Genomic DNA, 15,556 nt, shown 5'->3' with positions numbered 1-15,556 from the left:
TGTCCTGAATAGCTCTCACACAGACTCAACTGAAATTAAACTTGGCCGCTGGTTTCACATCAATGGCCTATATTAAATGTTATAAGGAAAATATGCAGTGAAATTATAATAGATAACAAATAAGAGTGAATAAGTTGTTCAAGAATCGAGAGAGAATTGTCACCTCAATTCTCATTTTAAAAGAAGGTGACTCAGTTTAATCAGTAATTGAGCAGCCCTAACAAAGTGGTGGTAAATGTCATGACATTTCTAGTTTTTCTTTTTCTTTTGTAACTTAGTGGAATATGCATGTACTTTACCAAAACTTTTTACTTCACACTTCACAATGATTATTTTTTTCACATTATTCTGCTCATTTAAAATCAGTATGAAGCACTGTAAGCTTTTTTGTGTGTGTGTGTGTTACAGTAAAAAAAAATTTCTCTGTTAACAAGCTCTGGAGTGAGACGGAGAGCTTGCATTGCTCTAGAAAAACAACTGAATGACATTGCAGAAAACTTTCTGTTAAACTCAGAGCAAAACAAACAAAGATGACATACATTCCACTACCAATGACATAGAAAGCCACAATGACTGCAGACTCTCTCAGACAGCTCACCATTTAGATGCCCTTTGCACAGATGACAGTGGAAGAGTGGCTGAAAGACCAAATGTTTCTGAGTCTGACTCTGCATCAGAGTCTGAGTTTGTTGATCAACCAATCAGCCTTGTTGAAAGCCTAGCCAACTGGTCTGTAAAGTTCATTATTTCATTAGTAGCCCTCACAGCCCTCCTTAGTTTGTTAAGCGTCTACCACCCAGAACTGCCCAAGGATGCTCAAACCATCCTTAAAACAAACACTGAATATAAAATCCAACAAAAAATATGGTGGTTCGTATCATTCAGAGATATCCAGACAGCATAAAACTAATCGAGAATGTTGCAGATGGCTTTACTTTTAGATTACAGATAAATATTGATGGCTTGACATTGTTCAAGAGCACAGATGTACAGTTATGGCCCATTTTAGGACTTTTGCTATGTGTCCCAATGAAAGAATCTGTTGTTACTGGCTTTTTTTGTGGTACAAAAAAACCAAATGCCCCTGATGAATTTTTGAGAGACTTTACCCATGAATTAAAACAGCTGCAGGAAGGATTTTAGAGGAAAAAAGTTTTTTTATTGAGTTGGATTCTGTTGTATGTAACAACCCTACTAGAGCTTTTTGTAAAAAAAAAAAAACAAAAACAAAAACACAAAGGCTCACAATGCATATCAAGTGTTGCCAGCCAGGTGTTTATGTTAACAACATAATGACATACCCCATAAATGATTTTGTGTTACGGACTGATTCATCATTCTCAGACAGAGGTGATGAGGACCATCACGATGATGGATCATATGGATTTTCTGGTTTAGATGGGGCGTGGTAACTAGATTTCTTCTAGATTACATGCACCTTGCATGTTTAGGTGTCACTCGTAGACTGTTAAATATGTGACTGAGGGGCCCTTTGAAATTTCGCTTGTCCTCCAATCTTGAGATGATTTCTCAAAGTCTAATTCAGATGCACACATATATACCAGTGGAGTTTTCAAGGAAGCCAAGGTATCTGAGAGAACTAGACCGATGTAAAGCGACTGAACTAGGACAGTTACTCTTGTACAGTGGTTCTGTAGCTCTGGCACCATATTTGGATTCTAAGGTAGATAACAACTATGTTATTTTATAGCGGTATGTCCATACTTGTTAGGCCGCAGTTGCGCTCTTTGTCCTGTAATTATGCAAACACACTGCTCAAAACATTTGTCAGTCATTTTGGAGAGCTTTATGGCAAAGATGCCTTAGTATATAACGTGCATGGCTTAGTCCACTTATCAGCATTTGCCCAACTGCATGGTTGTTTGGACTCTATCTTTGCTTTTCCATATAAAAATTTCCTCTGTGAATTATAGAGGTTTGTGAGAAAGCCTGAATTTCCACAGATAATTAGATATTAAAATATCAATATGAATATGAATTTTCTTACCTTACATTTCCATGCAATTAATTTGCCTTGCACTCTGTCCAAAAAAAGGATGTCACATTTCTGATATCATGTAAAAAATAAGATATACATCAGAGCAACTACAACTTTAACAATGTATAAGAGTGATGCTACAGTTTGTACTCGGGTGTGTGATAATGTCCTGTAAATGATGTGGAAAAATGATGGAATAACTTAATTTCCAAACATAGTGCAGCAAGGTTACTATTGGCTGACTTAACACATTTGCTCAGAACAAAAGGATGAACTCTGACCTGCGATTCTGCCAGAGCTGGATGGAGATTGCACTGAAACAGGGAACATATGCTTGTGTATGTTCATCGTTTAGGCTTTAATAGAAGTGAATGGGAAGAGGAGAAAATAATTGGAGTGCAGAAATGTATGTAACTCAAGTTTTTTTTTGTCTCACAGTGTCCATGGAGTGAGATGAGCACAGATGCAAGTAGCATGAGGACAAGTCCTTCATAGGAAGGGGAAAAAATGTAAAGCCAGCTAGACTCCCTTAATTATTTATACTGGAATATGTTTCATGTTGAAATATTTGAGTGATTGAACAAAACATTTGTTTTTGTATTTGTTTGTTTGCAATGACTAAAAGCGCATAACTCAAACAATTAGCTCTAGTTGCATTCAAAGACAGAATAAGAACATGCATTTCTATTGCTTATTAACTATGCATGTATAGGTTTGTCATTCAAGAGGAAAAACAAGCATAACATAACATAACATACAATTATCGTTGTTCAGGCAGATGACTTCTAATCAATTTCCACTCCTGTGTTTTGAATGTAGGTCATGAGGCTGCCCTTTTGTTGTTTCTGTTAATGTAAAACTAAAGTACACAAAAGAACCCCAGTATGTGAATTTGTTAATGTGATAATACCATACTTATGATGTGCAAGTTTAAGATCACTATAAAAAGTGCAATGTTTTAAATTATTCCTTCTTTCTTGTACTGTTTAGTCTTAATATGAGATGTGAACCTAATACAGACCCTAAAGAAAGCTGTGCTGCCTTTTATGGTATTGATTAGTTCTCTTTCTGCCCTCCAATCAGAGTTTGAACTTTGGGACAACCTCCCAGGCTTTTCTGTGTTTGTGTACCTCAGGTACTCAGAAGGGCCCTCCCTGTCCCTCCCTGAGGGACAGGGAGGGCCTTTATAAAAGATTTGGTTTAAGGTGTTATTGTATTAGTCAAGACTGAGAGTGCTAAAGAACAGAGAAAACTCTTTTTTATGGCCCATGATGGGTTATAGGAAGCTGTGTCTGTTACTGCTGCTGAGCAGCTACACATTGGCTGGTAAGTAGGAATCCATTTTGATTCAAAGTATTAGGATAAAATTTGAGTCTTAATAGCATTTTTTGTAATTGTTTGTCATTTAGAGTATATATATATATATATATATATATATATATATATGTATGTATGTAAGTGTGTTCAGTAAGTGTGTTACTAATAACAATAAGCATAACTCTGTCGCATTCTGTTCTCCTAGTGAGCCATGACAGTGTGAAAATGAGCCAGTATGAATAATACCAGGACCCTGAATGAAAATGGAATGTTTCACCTCTGTGTGTTTATTGGTTTGTTTATTTGTCAGCAACGTTATGCAAAATGTACTCTACCGATTTGCACCAAACTTGGTGGAGGGATGGGGCATGGGCCAGGGAAGAACCCATTCAATTTTGGGTCAGATCCAGATCATTTACTATGATTTTGAATGTTGAATGAGTCTGGTCATTTGACATTGGCCATGGCTGAGATCTGTGCTCTCTAAGTGCCTTTGTAGTTTAATTAATTACACATGTATACTGTTCCATTAGTATTCTGAACTATTTTGGTTTGAAAAAAAACATCTTCCATTTTTTAAAAGGTGTGATAGTTCCAGGGTTTTGCAATTCTGCATTCTGGCTCACTAACATGGCTTACAGGGGCAAGTAAATATAACAGAGCCATCATTAATGATAAAAATAATAACTGCTTTTCCTTCTCTGATGAGTCAAAATTTGTCAGAGGAAATGATCAGGTATTAGTTATGTCTATATTTACCGGATGTTTTAAGTTCATTACAAATATGTTTGACTCAATTTTTGAATCGAGTCAACAATATAAAAAAGAAAATATTAAATGTCAAAGTTTGTGTGTACAGAGCATACATTGTGTGTGAACATGTATAGATATTTGTGCAAATGTATTTCATAGAACAGCCAGATTTTAATGACTCAGGTGTTGCTCAGTTTTCAGTTTAGCAATCATTCCATTAAATGTGTTATAAAACTGTCCATCAGCATTCATTCAGTAAGAGACAAACAGTAAAGAATAACAGCAAAAGACACTGGGGGAAAAAATAGAAAATAAAGGGGAAAGTAATGTTATTATAATGCCATACCAGTAACACTCAAAACTTCTAAAGGCAATCACATAATTTTTTGCTTTTTAATAAATAATTTCTATTGACCTTATGTATATATGATCTTCCAGTCTTTTTGTTTTTCAGAGGATGGCACTGACACTAATGAACAAACTTCAGCATGTCTGTGTAAGTTGACGTCTTATTTAACAAAACCCAACAACTCAAAATCAGGTTATTTTATTAGTAGTCTGTTTTTTTTCCTTTCTTTTTTTTTTTTTTTAAAAAAGGTTGTTTCCAAATATGAATTTACAAAAAATCTGGACTTGAGTCCTGTGAGTTACAACAAGGGTTTTGACACTGTGTGTACTTGGTAAAAGCTGAGTGTGTGTGTACATAGGATAGATAGAAGAGGGTAAAGATACGTTGTTGCAGACAGATACATTGACCTGTCACAGATCGATGGTGGCTGTGCTAAACTGATGAACACAGTACCTGTTTTCTGGAGATTGCAGCAGAAGCTGATGAACTCTTGCTTGTTTATGATTAAGTACAATAGCTGTTGTTCACTGATGAGAACGTGATTTAGCTGCAACTGGGTCCAAAGGTCTGCTGCCAAAGTGATGATGTGGAACAGAGCATTCCTATAGGTTTACAGTAATATGACCTCACCTTTAAGGGCAGTTGGCTTGAAATGATTTAATCAGCATTTAGAGAATTGTACAGAAGTGACAAAGATCTTAGAGTCAAGAAGCTTGTATAGTCCATCATGGGCCAGAGGAAAGGTTTTGCTCTGTTTATAGAGAGAGTCAATATAATCATGTTATAATTTTCTTATTGCAGTGGCATCCAGATTCAAGGCCTATAAGAAGTATGTGTACCAGTATACCACAGAGACCAGAAATGGTATGGTGGGCGCTGCCAACCTGGGGAATGGCCCCAAAGTTTCTTGTCAGGTACTTGACTGTTATGTGTCCACTAAGCCAGTTCACTTGATAACAGAATGTTCTTATTTGAGCTCCCTCTCCATTAACCCTGTGTCTCTGTCACATATCTGTAGGTAGAGATCGAAATTCCCCAAACATGCAGATTCATCATGCGTACCAGGGACTGTGTTCTCAGTGAGGTGTCCATCATGGATCCCCAAGACCAGCCGATCTACAGGCATTCCCCCAGCTCTCATGCCTTCCAGTCTGCCATGGAAAAGTTAGTGCAAAACATTCTTTACATGATCTGATGCATACTTTTGTAAGTTAAGATGGAAACAAGGGAACAGTAGGAACAGCTATTTGTACTGTTGGTTGTTGATTGTTATAGTGAAAATATGTTGGACCTTCGGTTGTTTATCAATTTATTGTCATAAATGAGGAAGATATTAATATTAATATTAATATATTGATATCAAATGATAACGTCTAATGAATGAAAGTCTTCAGGGGCAGAATAGCCAATATTGATTCAGGCTCAAATTATTAATATCAATCTGGAACTCTAATAAATACTTAAATTGATAACTATAGCCAAATGTACAAATCAACAGTAAGTAAAAGTTGAAGGATCAAAGTTCTACTGAGTAGAGGCTGGCAATGTTCCCACTTGAGCAACATTAAACCCAATAGTAGTTAAACTTGAAGACATTTATTTACAATGTAACAAAGTAAAACATAAGATATCCAATCTAAAGGTGTGTGTGTGTGTGTGTGTGTGTGTGTGTGTTTGGGGTTGTGTGTGTGTGTGTTTGGGGTTGTGTGTGTGGGGACCATGGATGTATTATAAGAACTGGATACTGGATCCAAAAATGGCGCCCATTCATTTCTATAGAAATTGCTCGCCTGGCGCACAGACCGAAAAAGTTTCTGGCTTCCTGGTTACTTCCATGTCACTCCCATCGTGCCTCTGGGCTATGAGATTGAGCAAACGACGTTCTGGATTTGGCGCTGCGCGTTCATAAATGCTATGCTAGCGGACTTCATGGAGGAGTAATAAGACTTCTACAAGACTTGCTCGGGGCTTGAAATCATTAATTTATACAAATGACAACAACAACAGACAATGAAGATAATGTTCTGAAAAGTAAGATGGCGTTAAACCTACAATCGTTGATATCACAGAAAATTCGTGTTGACAGTGTTTCAGTTAAAAGCTTTAGAGCTTAAAATCACTTTCAATTCAAAACAAAAATTCATAATTGGACAAAAATATTTCGTTTGATCTGTTTTTTGAGCATTTTTAATATGAAATTGATGCTGCATGTGACAGATATTACAACTTGTCCAATAAAACTATCACGAGGGCTTTACTCTCTTACCTTTTTATATTGAAGTATATTCATACAGCACATGTTCTACTTATTCTTATAGGCCTACTACTTATTTATTATGGAGCATATCAAATAAAATGTGTTGATTTTGGTCATTTTTTACACTGAGATTTTGTCAATGATGATTTATTTTTTCATCATCTTACCTTTTAGGTTTTACTCCTATTTAAATATATTTAGTCACTGTTATTTCATATTGTATATGTAAAACTAGTGCCAGGCTGCATGGTGTGACTCTTTGTTATGAAATAGTTCAATACAATACAATACAATATTTCCACAACACTGCAAAATTTCAATGTCCACAAGTGTAGCTGTAACAGAATGCAGGTATTTTCATCCCTGTCCCAGATATTTGATTTGAAAAAGATAAAATGAATCAAAAGGATTTTTTTAAAGATTTTATTTTAATGATAATGAATGCCATTGAACATTTAGCATACTGTATACTGAACACACAATGACAGCATGGGGAAGAAGAGAGACGATGATCCAGGACGGTCCTTCCCCTCAAGGACCGGTGGGAGAAGGGGAGCAGGTTGCACTATCTCAGGCCACCACCGCCAACCCAGTGGACATGAAGTCAGAGTTATAATTTTACCACACTGAGAGATTTTAAGCCATAAACTAAATGAATGTGGTTGTTGTGAGTGAAACTTCAGTCAGGATGAGACACTGCTGGCACACAAATCACAGAAACTATCACCTATCTTGACTTACCGAATTAAAATTCACTGAAGAAAAGTGTTATGGGGTAGTTCTGAAAAATCACTTACATTGTCATATTAGTGAATCCAGTCATTATTCTGCAAATATATCAGCTAATATATAGATTAAAAAACAATTACAAAGGCTGACAAGTGACCAATAACTGCCATGCAAAATCACAAAATCAAAATATCTTGACGTGGGAAAACAAGGACTCACCTTTATATCATTAATTCAGTTTTCCATCTAATTTTTGTACATCCATACGGTGTTCACATCAACCTATCAAGCATCCTCATTCCTGAGACACAGCTCAACCGTGCGAAGAGTGCATGTACACAGCTGCGACGTCATTCAGAAAAAAATACTTTTCAGGGATTTGTCTGTGCTTTGGAAAGTTTTTACAAAGATTAAAAGTCCATGGCTTAAAAAAATACAATACAAAGATTAATAATTGACTGTGTTTACATTAATAATTGACTGTGTTTACAGCCGGAGGTGTCCTGTCAACAGTCTTACAGATAGGAATGTCACGATATCAGAAATTTTTTGGTCAGTACCAATACCAGTGAAATTCCACGATATTTTGATACCACGGTAAAAAAAAAACGAAACAAAAAAAACACACACACAATAAATTCCATGTACTTTCTCTTTCACTCCTTTATTGAAAAATACAAAGAAAAAAACAAAAAACAAAGAAAAGTGGCATTTAGCCTAGAATTTAAAATAAACAATACTGTGCTAAAATTTAAACAATCAAATTTTTATTGCACAGCTTTTCAGCTATAATGCCCTGAGACAAAAAAATGTGGAATATAATAAAATGAAACAACTGTTGACATAGCAAAAAAGAACAGTGGCATGTAGCTTTCGAGTATTAAAGTAAACAATACTGTGCTAAAATATACAATCAGTCAACCTTTTATTGCAGAGAATTTTAATACTCTTAGACATAAAAAATATGGACATATAATAGATATTAATAAAATTAAACAACTTTTGACACTGCAAAAAAGAACAGTGGCATGTAGCCTTCAAGTATTTAAAGTAAACAATACTTTGCTAAAATATAAGCAGTAAAATTTTTATTGCACAGCATTTCAACTTTCAACTTTCCCGTCTACAAACGGGCTTTTGCGGGTCTATAATCAACCTCTCATCATCCACCTCGAAAGCAAAATATTTCCATACATGACTCTAACCCCTGATTCTAACCCCTGATTTCCACCGGCAACGTCAGCGCCGCGGCGCGGTCACTGCAGCCAAACGCTGCCACTCTAATCAAAGTTAGTATTTCCACCAGAAGCGCTGCGACGCGTCTCAGCAGCGTCCCAGCAGCAGCTCGCCGTGCCGCAGCGCTATCAATCCGTAGCAGTTCTATTTTTGACACTGCCGTTGCTAAATTGCGTCAAGCTCAACAGAGTAGATTGCACCAGACAGGAAGTCAGACACAGTATCAAAGTAAAACACTTCTGCCCCCTTTCAAAATAAAACGCAACACGCACGTCATCTAACTTCACATCAACATTATGTATCAGAGCGGTTGATATTAACAGAGTGGCAACAGCTTTTGATGTCGCCACTCTGTTGTATCAACCGCTCTGCACTGTATCAAGAGCAACGATCTCGCGTACGTTCCGTATTCTCGCGTGAATATGGGTGGCTCGCAAGGCAGCGCTGCGCTGCCATAACACGTCCGGTGGGGATTGACGCGGGGCAGAGGACGGAGCAAAACCGCGACGCTGACGTTCCGCGGCACTGATGGCCCTGGTGGAAATCCGGCGTAAGGGTTTTTTCTTTCGACATCCGAGGTGCTGCAGCTGGACCAAGTTGTGTGTCTGAACTTGTTGCCATCTTCCATTTGTTATTGCGGCTAGACTGCAACCTAGTAGTGGACGTTCCTCATCCTCCCTTTGGCAGAGGCAGAGTGCTGCAGAGAATGCAGAGAATGTGTCACTCAACTCCAGTGATGCAGTAATTAATGTTCTTTTACACGTTTTTGGTAGATTACTGTCAATTTTGAGGTAAACTTTTGCACCATGAGATAAGTTGCTGATACAGTTAATGACATCCTGCTTGTCATGTGTTGGTAATTTCGGTACCTTCGATACCATGACAAAACAGGTACTGTCCCATTTTTGCCACGTGGCATCGACTTGGCACAAAAGTATCGGTTCTGGTGACAACCCTACTTACAGGCGTCTCTTTTACTATTGTGATCTATGGGAAAAATGCTTTTGCTTGCAGGGGATTTTCTGCTGCAATACCGCGAGTGGCCACTTGGAGAAATTGGCTGCAAAGCGAGCGGTGGTGCTGTATCCAGTTGTTATAATACATCCATTGATGGGGACACAGACAAAGGCAAGATGGCCAATTCAAAATGGTTGCTGTGACCTCATGGTCTGAACAAAGAAAATGGCTTTAAACAGAAACTTCTCAAAATGGTCGCTGAGACCACCTGGTGTGTGGGGGAGGGAAGGTGTGAGTTAACCCTGACTGGTCAGTGAGTTCCCTAGGGGAGGGTCATCCCCAGGTGTAAACAGTGAGGTAATGTTGGGAAGTGAGTTCTTTTGTCTGTACAACAAAATAACTTTCGGCCTTCCACAACTTGAATATGCTGAGTCCCAAAAAATAATAATAGTAATACCCATAGGACAGTGGTTCTCAAACTTCTTCAGATGAAGGACCACTTAACCACTAAAATAAAAATCACAGACCACCTAACTCCCCAAACATCCCCAAAACCAATTTTGTCTGGCAAAAAGTCTGGCCTGCTGGGAGTGGAAAGGAGGACCCACAGGTCAGCGCATACACACCCATGTAGTGTGCATCCTAACCACTCGGCTATCATGCTCTTACTTATGACAGAGTTTTACTTATCTGCAAACCATGTGACTCACACAATGCATGGCAACAACTGATGCTATTTATGTGGCATCAAAATTGTCATGCACACATGCACACTGGCTGGATGTTATCATACTCACTCTGAGTCTCAGTTTTGGTGACTACATTACTAGTAAGTCTTAACTGTCCATTGTGTTTCATTTGATATTTTTTTTTAACTGACCTCTTAAGTTAGTCTTGGCTGTTTGCGTCTGAGGCACCTTACAGGCTAAGTTCCAGTTATTTCTTGAAATTTCCTCTTTTAAATCTGCCCGTCATACATTTAGTTTGGATGTTGAGGATTCATATGAACCAGATGCAAGCATGTATTAATGAGATCAAACCATTACCATTGCAATTCTCTGTAATAATTTCTTCCAGTGTTGAGCATGCAGGAATTATTGGTGACTGGTTTTGCATATGTTAGAGAGATGTCCTTAAAAGTCATTAGAACCTCTTCTTTGTAAAGGTCAAATATTTTACATAGTCCTCTCTTTGTCCATCCATGGTGGAGTATCTTCAATAGAAAAATAAAACATTATAGTTCTCAACTGTGCAGCCAAATTGTACCAGTAAAGATTTGGACATTTCAACCCCCCTGTAACGAAAGGAAGACATAGCAGAGACAGGCGAACTCTAGGACACTTTTTATTCCATATGATTTTGTAATGAGTGAAGTTCTCACAAACATTCCTTCAGGTGGTGCCAAAGGAATATTTTGAAATAAATATAAGAATATAAGTAATATGTTCATTTTTAATATGTTTATTCTCCCTATCAGGGAAATAGACAAATACATCCATCTTTCAATAGATTTAAATGTTGATTCCATCTTGGGTTCATAATTTATTGATGCTACACTCTCCACTTGAGGAATTATTTTGATACCCAAATGAGACCTTAAAGGTAGATATGTGTTGGCCAGGATTTTGACTCTCATTGTCATTAAGCAAAATACGTGATTATTTTGAAGCATTCACTTTATAACCAGAGATTTTACCAAACCTGCCGATCAGATCTAATAATGCAGGCATTGCTTTAGAAACAAAAGTATATCTGCAAACAGAGCTATTTTATGATTTCTTAATCCCCTGTATTTGCCTGCTAGCTCTGATTGCTATTGCTAATGGCTCTATAGCTAGAATTAATAGAAGCAGTGACAAAGGTGAGCCTTGAGGGCATCTTTAATATTAAAAGACTCAGACACCACCTCATTTGTCAGTGCCTCAACTATAGGGTTAAAATGTAATAATTTAATCCAATTAAAAAAACTGTCTCCAAATCCACACCAAACTGTAATGTCAAAAAGGTAGGCCCTCTCAACCCTATCAAAGGCCTTTTTTGCATCAAGCAAGAGAAGAGGCGTATCCCTTTTGATCATCTAGGATATTGAGGACACGTCGTATGGTATGAGAGGAACGTAGCTCTCGCTCTCAAACTAACCAGACACTGAACCCAACAAATTTTACTCGCCAATCAGAAGCAGAGCGGGGCGGGTCTTGGTAACACTGGCAGTGTAGGATCCAGCCGCTTGAAGGAGCCGGGCATTTGTTCCTGCATGGTGTGCTCGAGGAAGCTACTATCTGCCACTAGCGGTAAAAAAAAAGGTGCTCTCTTGTCATGAATTGGACCCTGGTCATAAAGCTGCTGTCCGCACACTCCAACATACAACTACGTTACCGGGAGCGACAGTTATGGTTGACAATCATCAATGACTGACCGTGTCTCCAATCAAAAAATACATGTGTGCATGTTCATTGCTGAACAAGATCTGTCCTTCACAATTGCTTTGTTTACAACCCAAAAGAATGAAGAATTAAGTGATAGTGGCTTTCTTGATTTCACTTTAAGCTTCAGTTTACCAGTTTTTAAGCACTTCAATGTTACTGTATTTTTTGTATCTTCAATATTTATTTATTTCCCATTATTATCTGTTTTTCAGAAGGAAGCACTTAAACATTGCTATAGTATTGCAGTATTGTTTACAGTTGTCTTTTACATTGCACATACTTTTATAGAGAATAGAGAAAAATGGCCCAAAGCACATATTGCATATGTGCAAATCTTTCCTTCCAAATTATAATTATCCAGATGTTTTTCAAAATTGCTTGCACTTTAGAGCTGTTGACCTGCTGCTCTCCTCTCGCCAGTCTAAACAGAGTGTCGTCCTTCCTTGTTTCAGTCATTCATTCTTATACACATTGTCTTTATAACAGAGTCACTCCGCCTCTTCTCTCTTCACACCACCCTGACCTGAACCTGTTATCTAAACTGAAAATGTCATACTTGTACTTCCTTGTCTGTCCCTGTACATCATTCTGCAATCTCAAATGGCATTCAGTGTCACAATGTTCATAAACAACCATAATCATCAGTTCAAGGCAGATTTGCCTTTTTAATCAAACAGTGCATACAGTTGCAAACATAACATATCCCATCATCATTATTTGGTCGATATATATTAATCAAATTGATCTGTATGGAGAGAGGACGACCTTGTATCACTTAAAATCTACCGTTGTGATCTTTAGTTCCTCCTTCAATCTGTAACGGAATAGACTTATGTATTAATGTCATTACACCTCTAGAGTTATTATAAGACGCTGAAATGACCTGACCTGGCCACCTTCATTTTATCTTAGGTGTCTCATTAGCCAATAAGTGTGTTCCTTTAAAAACACTATTTTATTTTTAACTGTTTTATCCTGCTCATAACCTGCTTTACTTTAATAAGTTTATGTAGACATCTGCAGTTCCATGAAACACATTCAACTAAGATATCTGCCATTATTTGTTGTGCTTATCTTGTATATAGTACATAGTATATACTCCATTTTAGCAATAGCCTTTAACAGTTTTTTTTTTTCTTTACATGAAATATAAAACATATGGTGGGGAAGATGATCCAGTGTGGATATCCCGCAGCTTTTCCCTCACCGTCATATTACCTTTGTTGTTTGTAGACATCTGTTGACAGGTCCGGTAGAAATCTTATTTTCTTTTTTTTGTACATCACCTCTTTCTTCTCTGTTTCAGCTTCAAGGATATTTTCTCTGGCTTGTAGTTCAGGTACTTTACAACAAATACTCTCAGAGCAGAGTTGGGTCTTTGGTTCATTATCCTGTGAGCCCTCTCCAGAACAAGGGACAGTATAATCAAATTGTCCATAATCTTTTCCATTTTTCCATAATAATAGAGCGAGGATAAGATCTTTCATCCTTCTCAGATATACCCAGTACATTGTTGTGCCAGCCACTGAACTCTAAGTCATCTACTTTCGGGATGAGAAATTTTGCCTTTTTTTCAAGGTTGTCTTTTCTTTTTGCGGATAACTGGTGAATTTAGTACAATTCCAGGGCAGGCTATATTTGATATACATCGTAAAACATAAACCGTTAACTGACGTAGCTGCATGAGGTGTTTAAGGCCATGTAAAATAACTTCAGTTGTGTCTGAGTTAAGAAGTAAAAAATTACAGGTCATCCAGGTCTATATGTCTTTAAGACACGTCTGAAGTTTGACCAACTGATTAGTCTCATCCTGTTTCATAGATAAGTACAGCTGGGTGACATCTGCGTAACAATGGAAATTTATCTGGTGCTTCCTGATAATATTCTCTAAAGGAAGCCAAGTATTGGTCCAAACACAGAACCTTGTGGAACTCTTTGACTAACTCCTGTGTGAATAGAAGAGTCATAATTAACATGATTAAACTGGAATCTACTTAAACTTAAACCAGCCTAGTGCGGTTCCTTTAATGGCAATGACATGTTCTAGTCTCTGAAATAAGATCCTGTGATTGGTGGTATCAAATGCAGCCTTAAGATCTAGTAGGACAAGTATAGAGACCAGTGCATTGTCTGAGGCCATGAAGAGATCATTAGTCATTAACCAGAGCTGTTTCTGTGCTATAATGGACTCAACTCCCTGATCTTCAAGCAGACCATTCCAAATAATCACATAACTGGTTAGCAACCACTTTTTCAAGGATTTTAGAAACAAGAGGGGAGGTCAGATATGGGTCTGTAATTAGCTAAAATATCTCTATCAAAACAAGGCTTTAAGTAGAGGTTTAATTATCCATCCATCCATCCATCCATTATCTTCTGCTTATCCCGGATCGGGTCGTAATGGCAACAGGCTAAGCAGGAGGTTCCAGACATCCCTATCTCTGGCAATGCTTTCCAGTTTCTCCTGGGGGATCCAGAGGCGTTCCAAGGCCAGGTGGGATATTCAATCCCTCCAGCAAGTTCTGGGTCTACCTGTTTCCTCCCAATCAGACATGCCTGGAAAACCTTCAAAGGGAGGTGCCCAGGAGGCATCCTTATCAGATGCCCAAACCACCTCAGCTGGCTTTTTATCCCTCCAGATCTCCAGGCTCCTTACCTTATCTCTAAGGCTGAGCCCAGCCACCCCACGGAGGAAACCCATTTCATCCACTTGCATCTGCGATCTTAATCTTTTGGTCACTACCAAGAGCTCATGACCATAGGTGAGGGTTAGAACGAAGATTGACTGGCAAATCGAGAGCTTTGCCTTCTGGCTTCAGCTTCTTCTTCACCGCAAGGGTCTGGTACAACATCCGCATTACTGCTGACACCGCACCAACCCACTCCATCTTACTCTCACTAGTGACAAGACCCTGAGATAATAACCCCAACCGGGAGAGAGCAGACCAGTTTCCAGCTGAGAACCATGACCTCAGACTTGGAAGCGCTGACTTTCATCTCAGCCGCTTCACACTCAGCTGCAAACCATCCCAGAGACTCCAAGAAGGTCAGGGACTCTGACCTGTTGTTTGATGCGTAAGCACACACAGCAGTCAGAGCCTTCCTCCCAGCGACCCTCAGCCGCACACAAATTACTGTCTCATTCCCCAGGGAGAACTCCAATGCCGCAGTGCTCCATCGGGGGTTTGTGAGTATCCCCACACCCACCTGGCACTTGTCACCCTGAGCAACTCCATAATAGAAGAGAGTTCAGCCCCTCCCCAGGGGTTTGGTTCCAGAGCCCCTGCTGTTTGTGAAGGTGAGCCAAACTATATCTAATTGGAACTGCTCCACCTCCCAGACCAGCTCAGACTTTTTCTCCACCGAAGAGGTGACATTCCATGTCCCTCAAACCAGTCAACGACACCGATATTCAGTATGCCTAGATTCTCGCAATGCCTAGGGCCTGCCGCCCTGTCGGTATTGCACCCGAACCTGAAATCCGTCCCTGCGGGTGGTGATATTGCAAGGTGGAAGCTCTTTGGCTGTGCACT

The 15,556-nt window shown here is 38.6% G+C and overlaps 1 protein-coding gene across 1 annotated transcript in view; it reads left to right on the top strand.

Moving 5' to 3' along the window:
* Positions 1-3,267: 3,267 nt before the first annotated feature.
* Positions 3,268-15,556, top strand: part of apob (apolipoprotein B) — a 42,038-nt gene continuing 29,749 nt past the window's right edge. Inside the window, exons 1-3 of the mRNA XM_022750040.1 lie at positions 3,268-3,325; positions 5,220-5,332; positions 5,437-5,582. Coding sequence (XP_022605761.1) covers positions 3,268-3,325; positions 5,220-5,332; positions 5,437-5,582 — 317 coding nt within the window. The remainder of the gene's footprint in view (positions 3,326-5,219; positions 5,333-5,436; positions 5,583-15,556) is intronic.

Source organism: Seriola dumerili, unplaced genomic scaffold (genome assembly GCF_002260705.1).
Source record: "Seriola dumerili isolate Sdu_G_001 unplaced genomic scaffold, Sdu_1.0 BDQW01000149.1, whole genome shotgun sequence".
Classification (NCBI taxonomy): Eukaryota; Metazoa; Chordata; class Actinopteri; order Carangiformes; family Carangidae; genus Seriola; species Seriola dumerili.
This window is presented reverse-complemented; position numbering and strand designations above follow the sequence as displayed.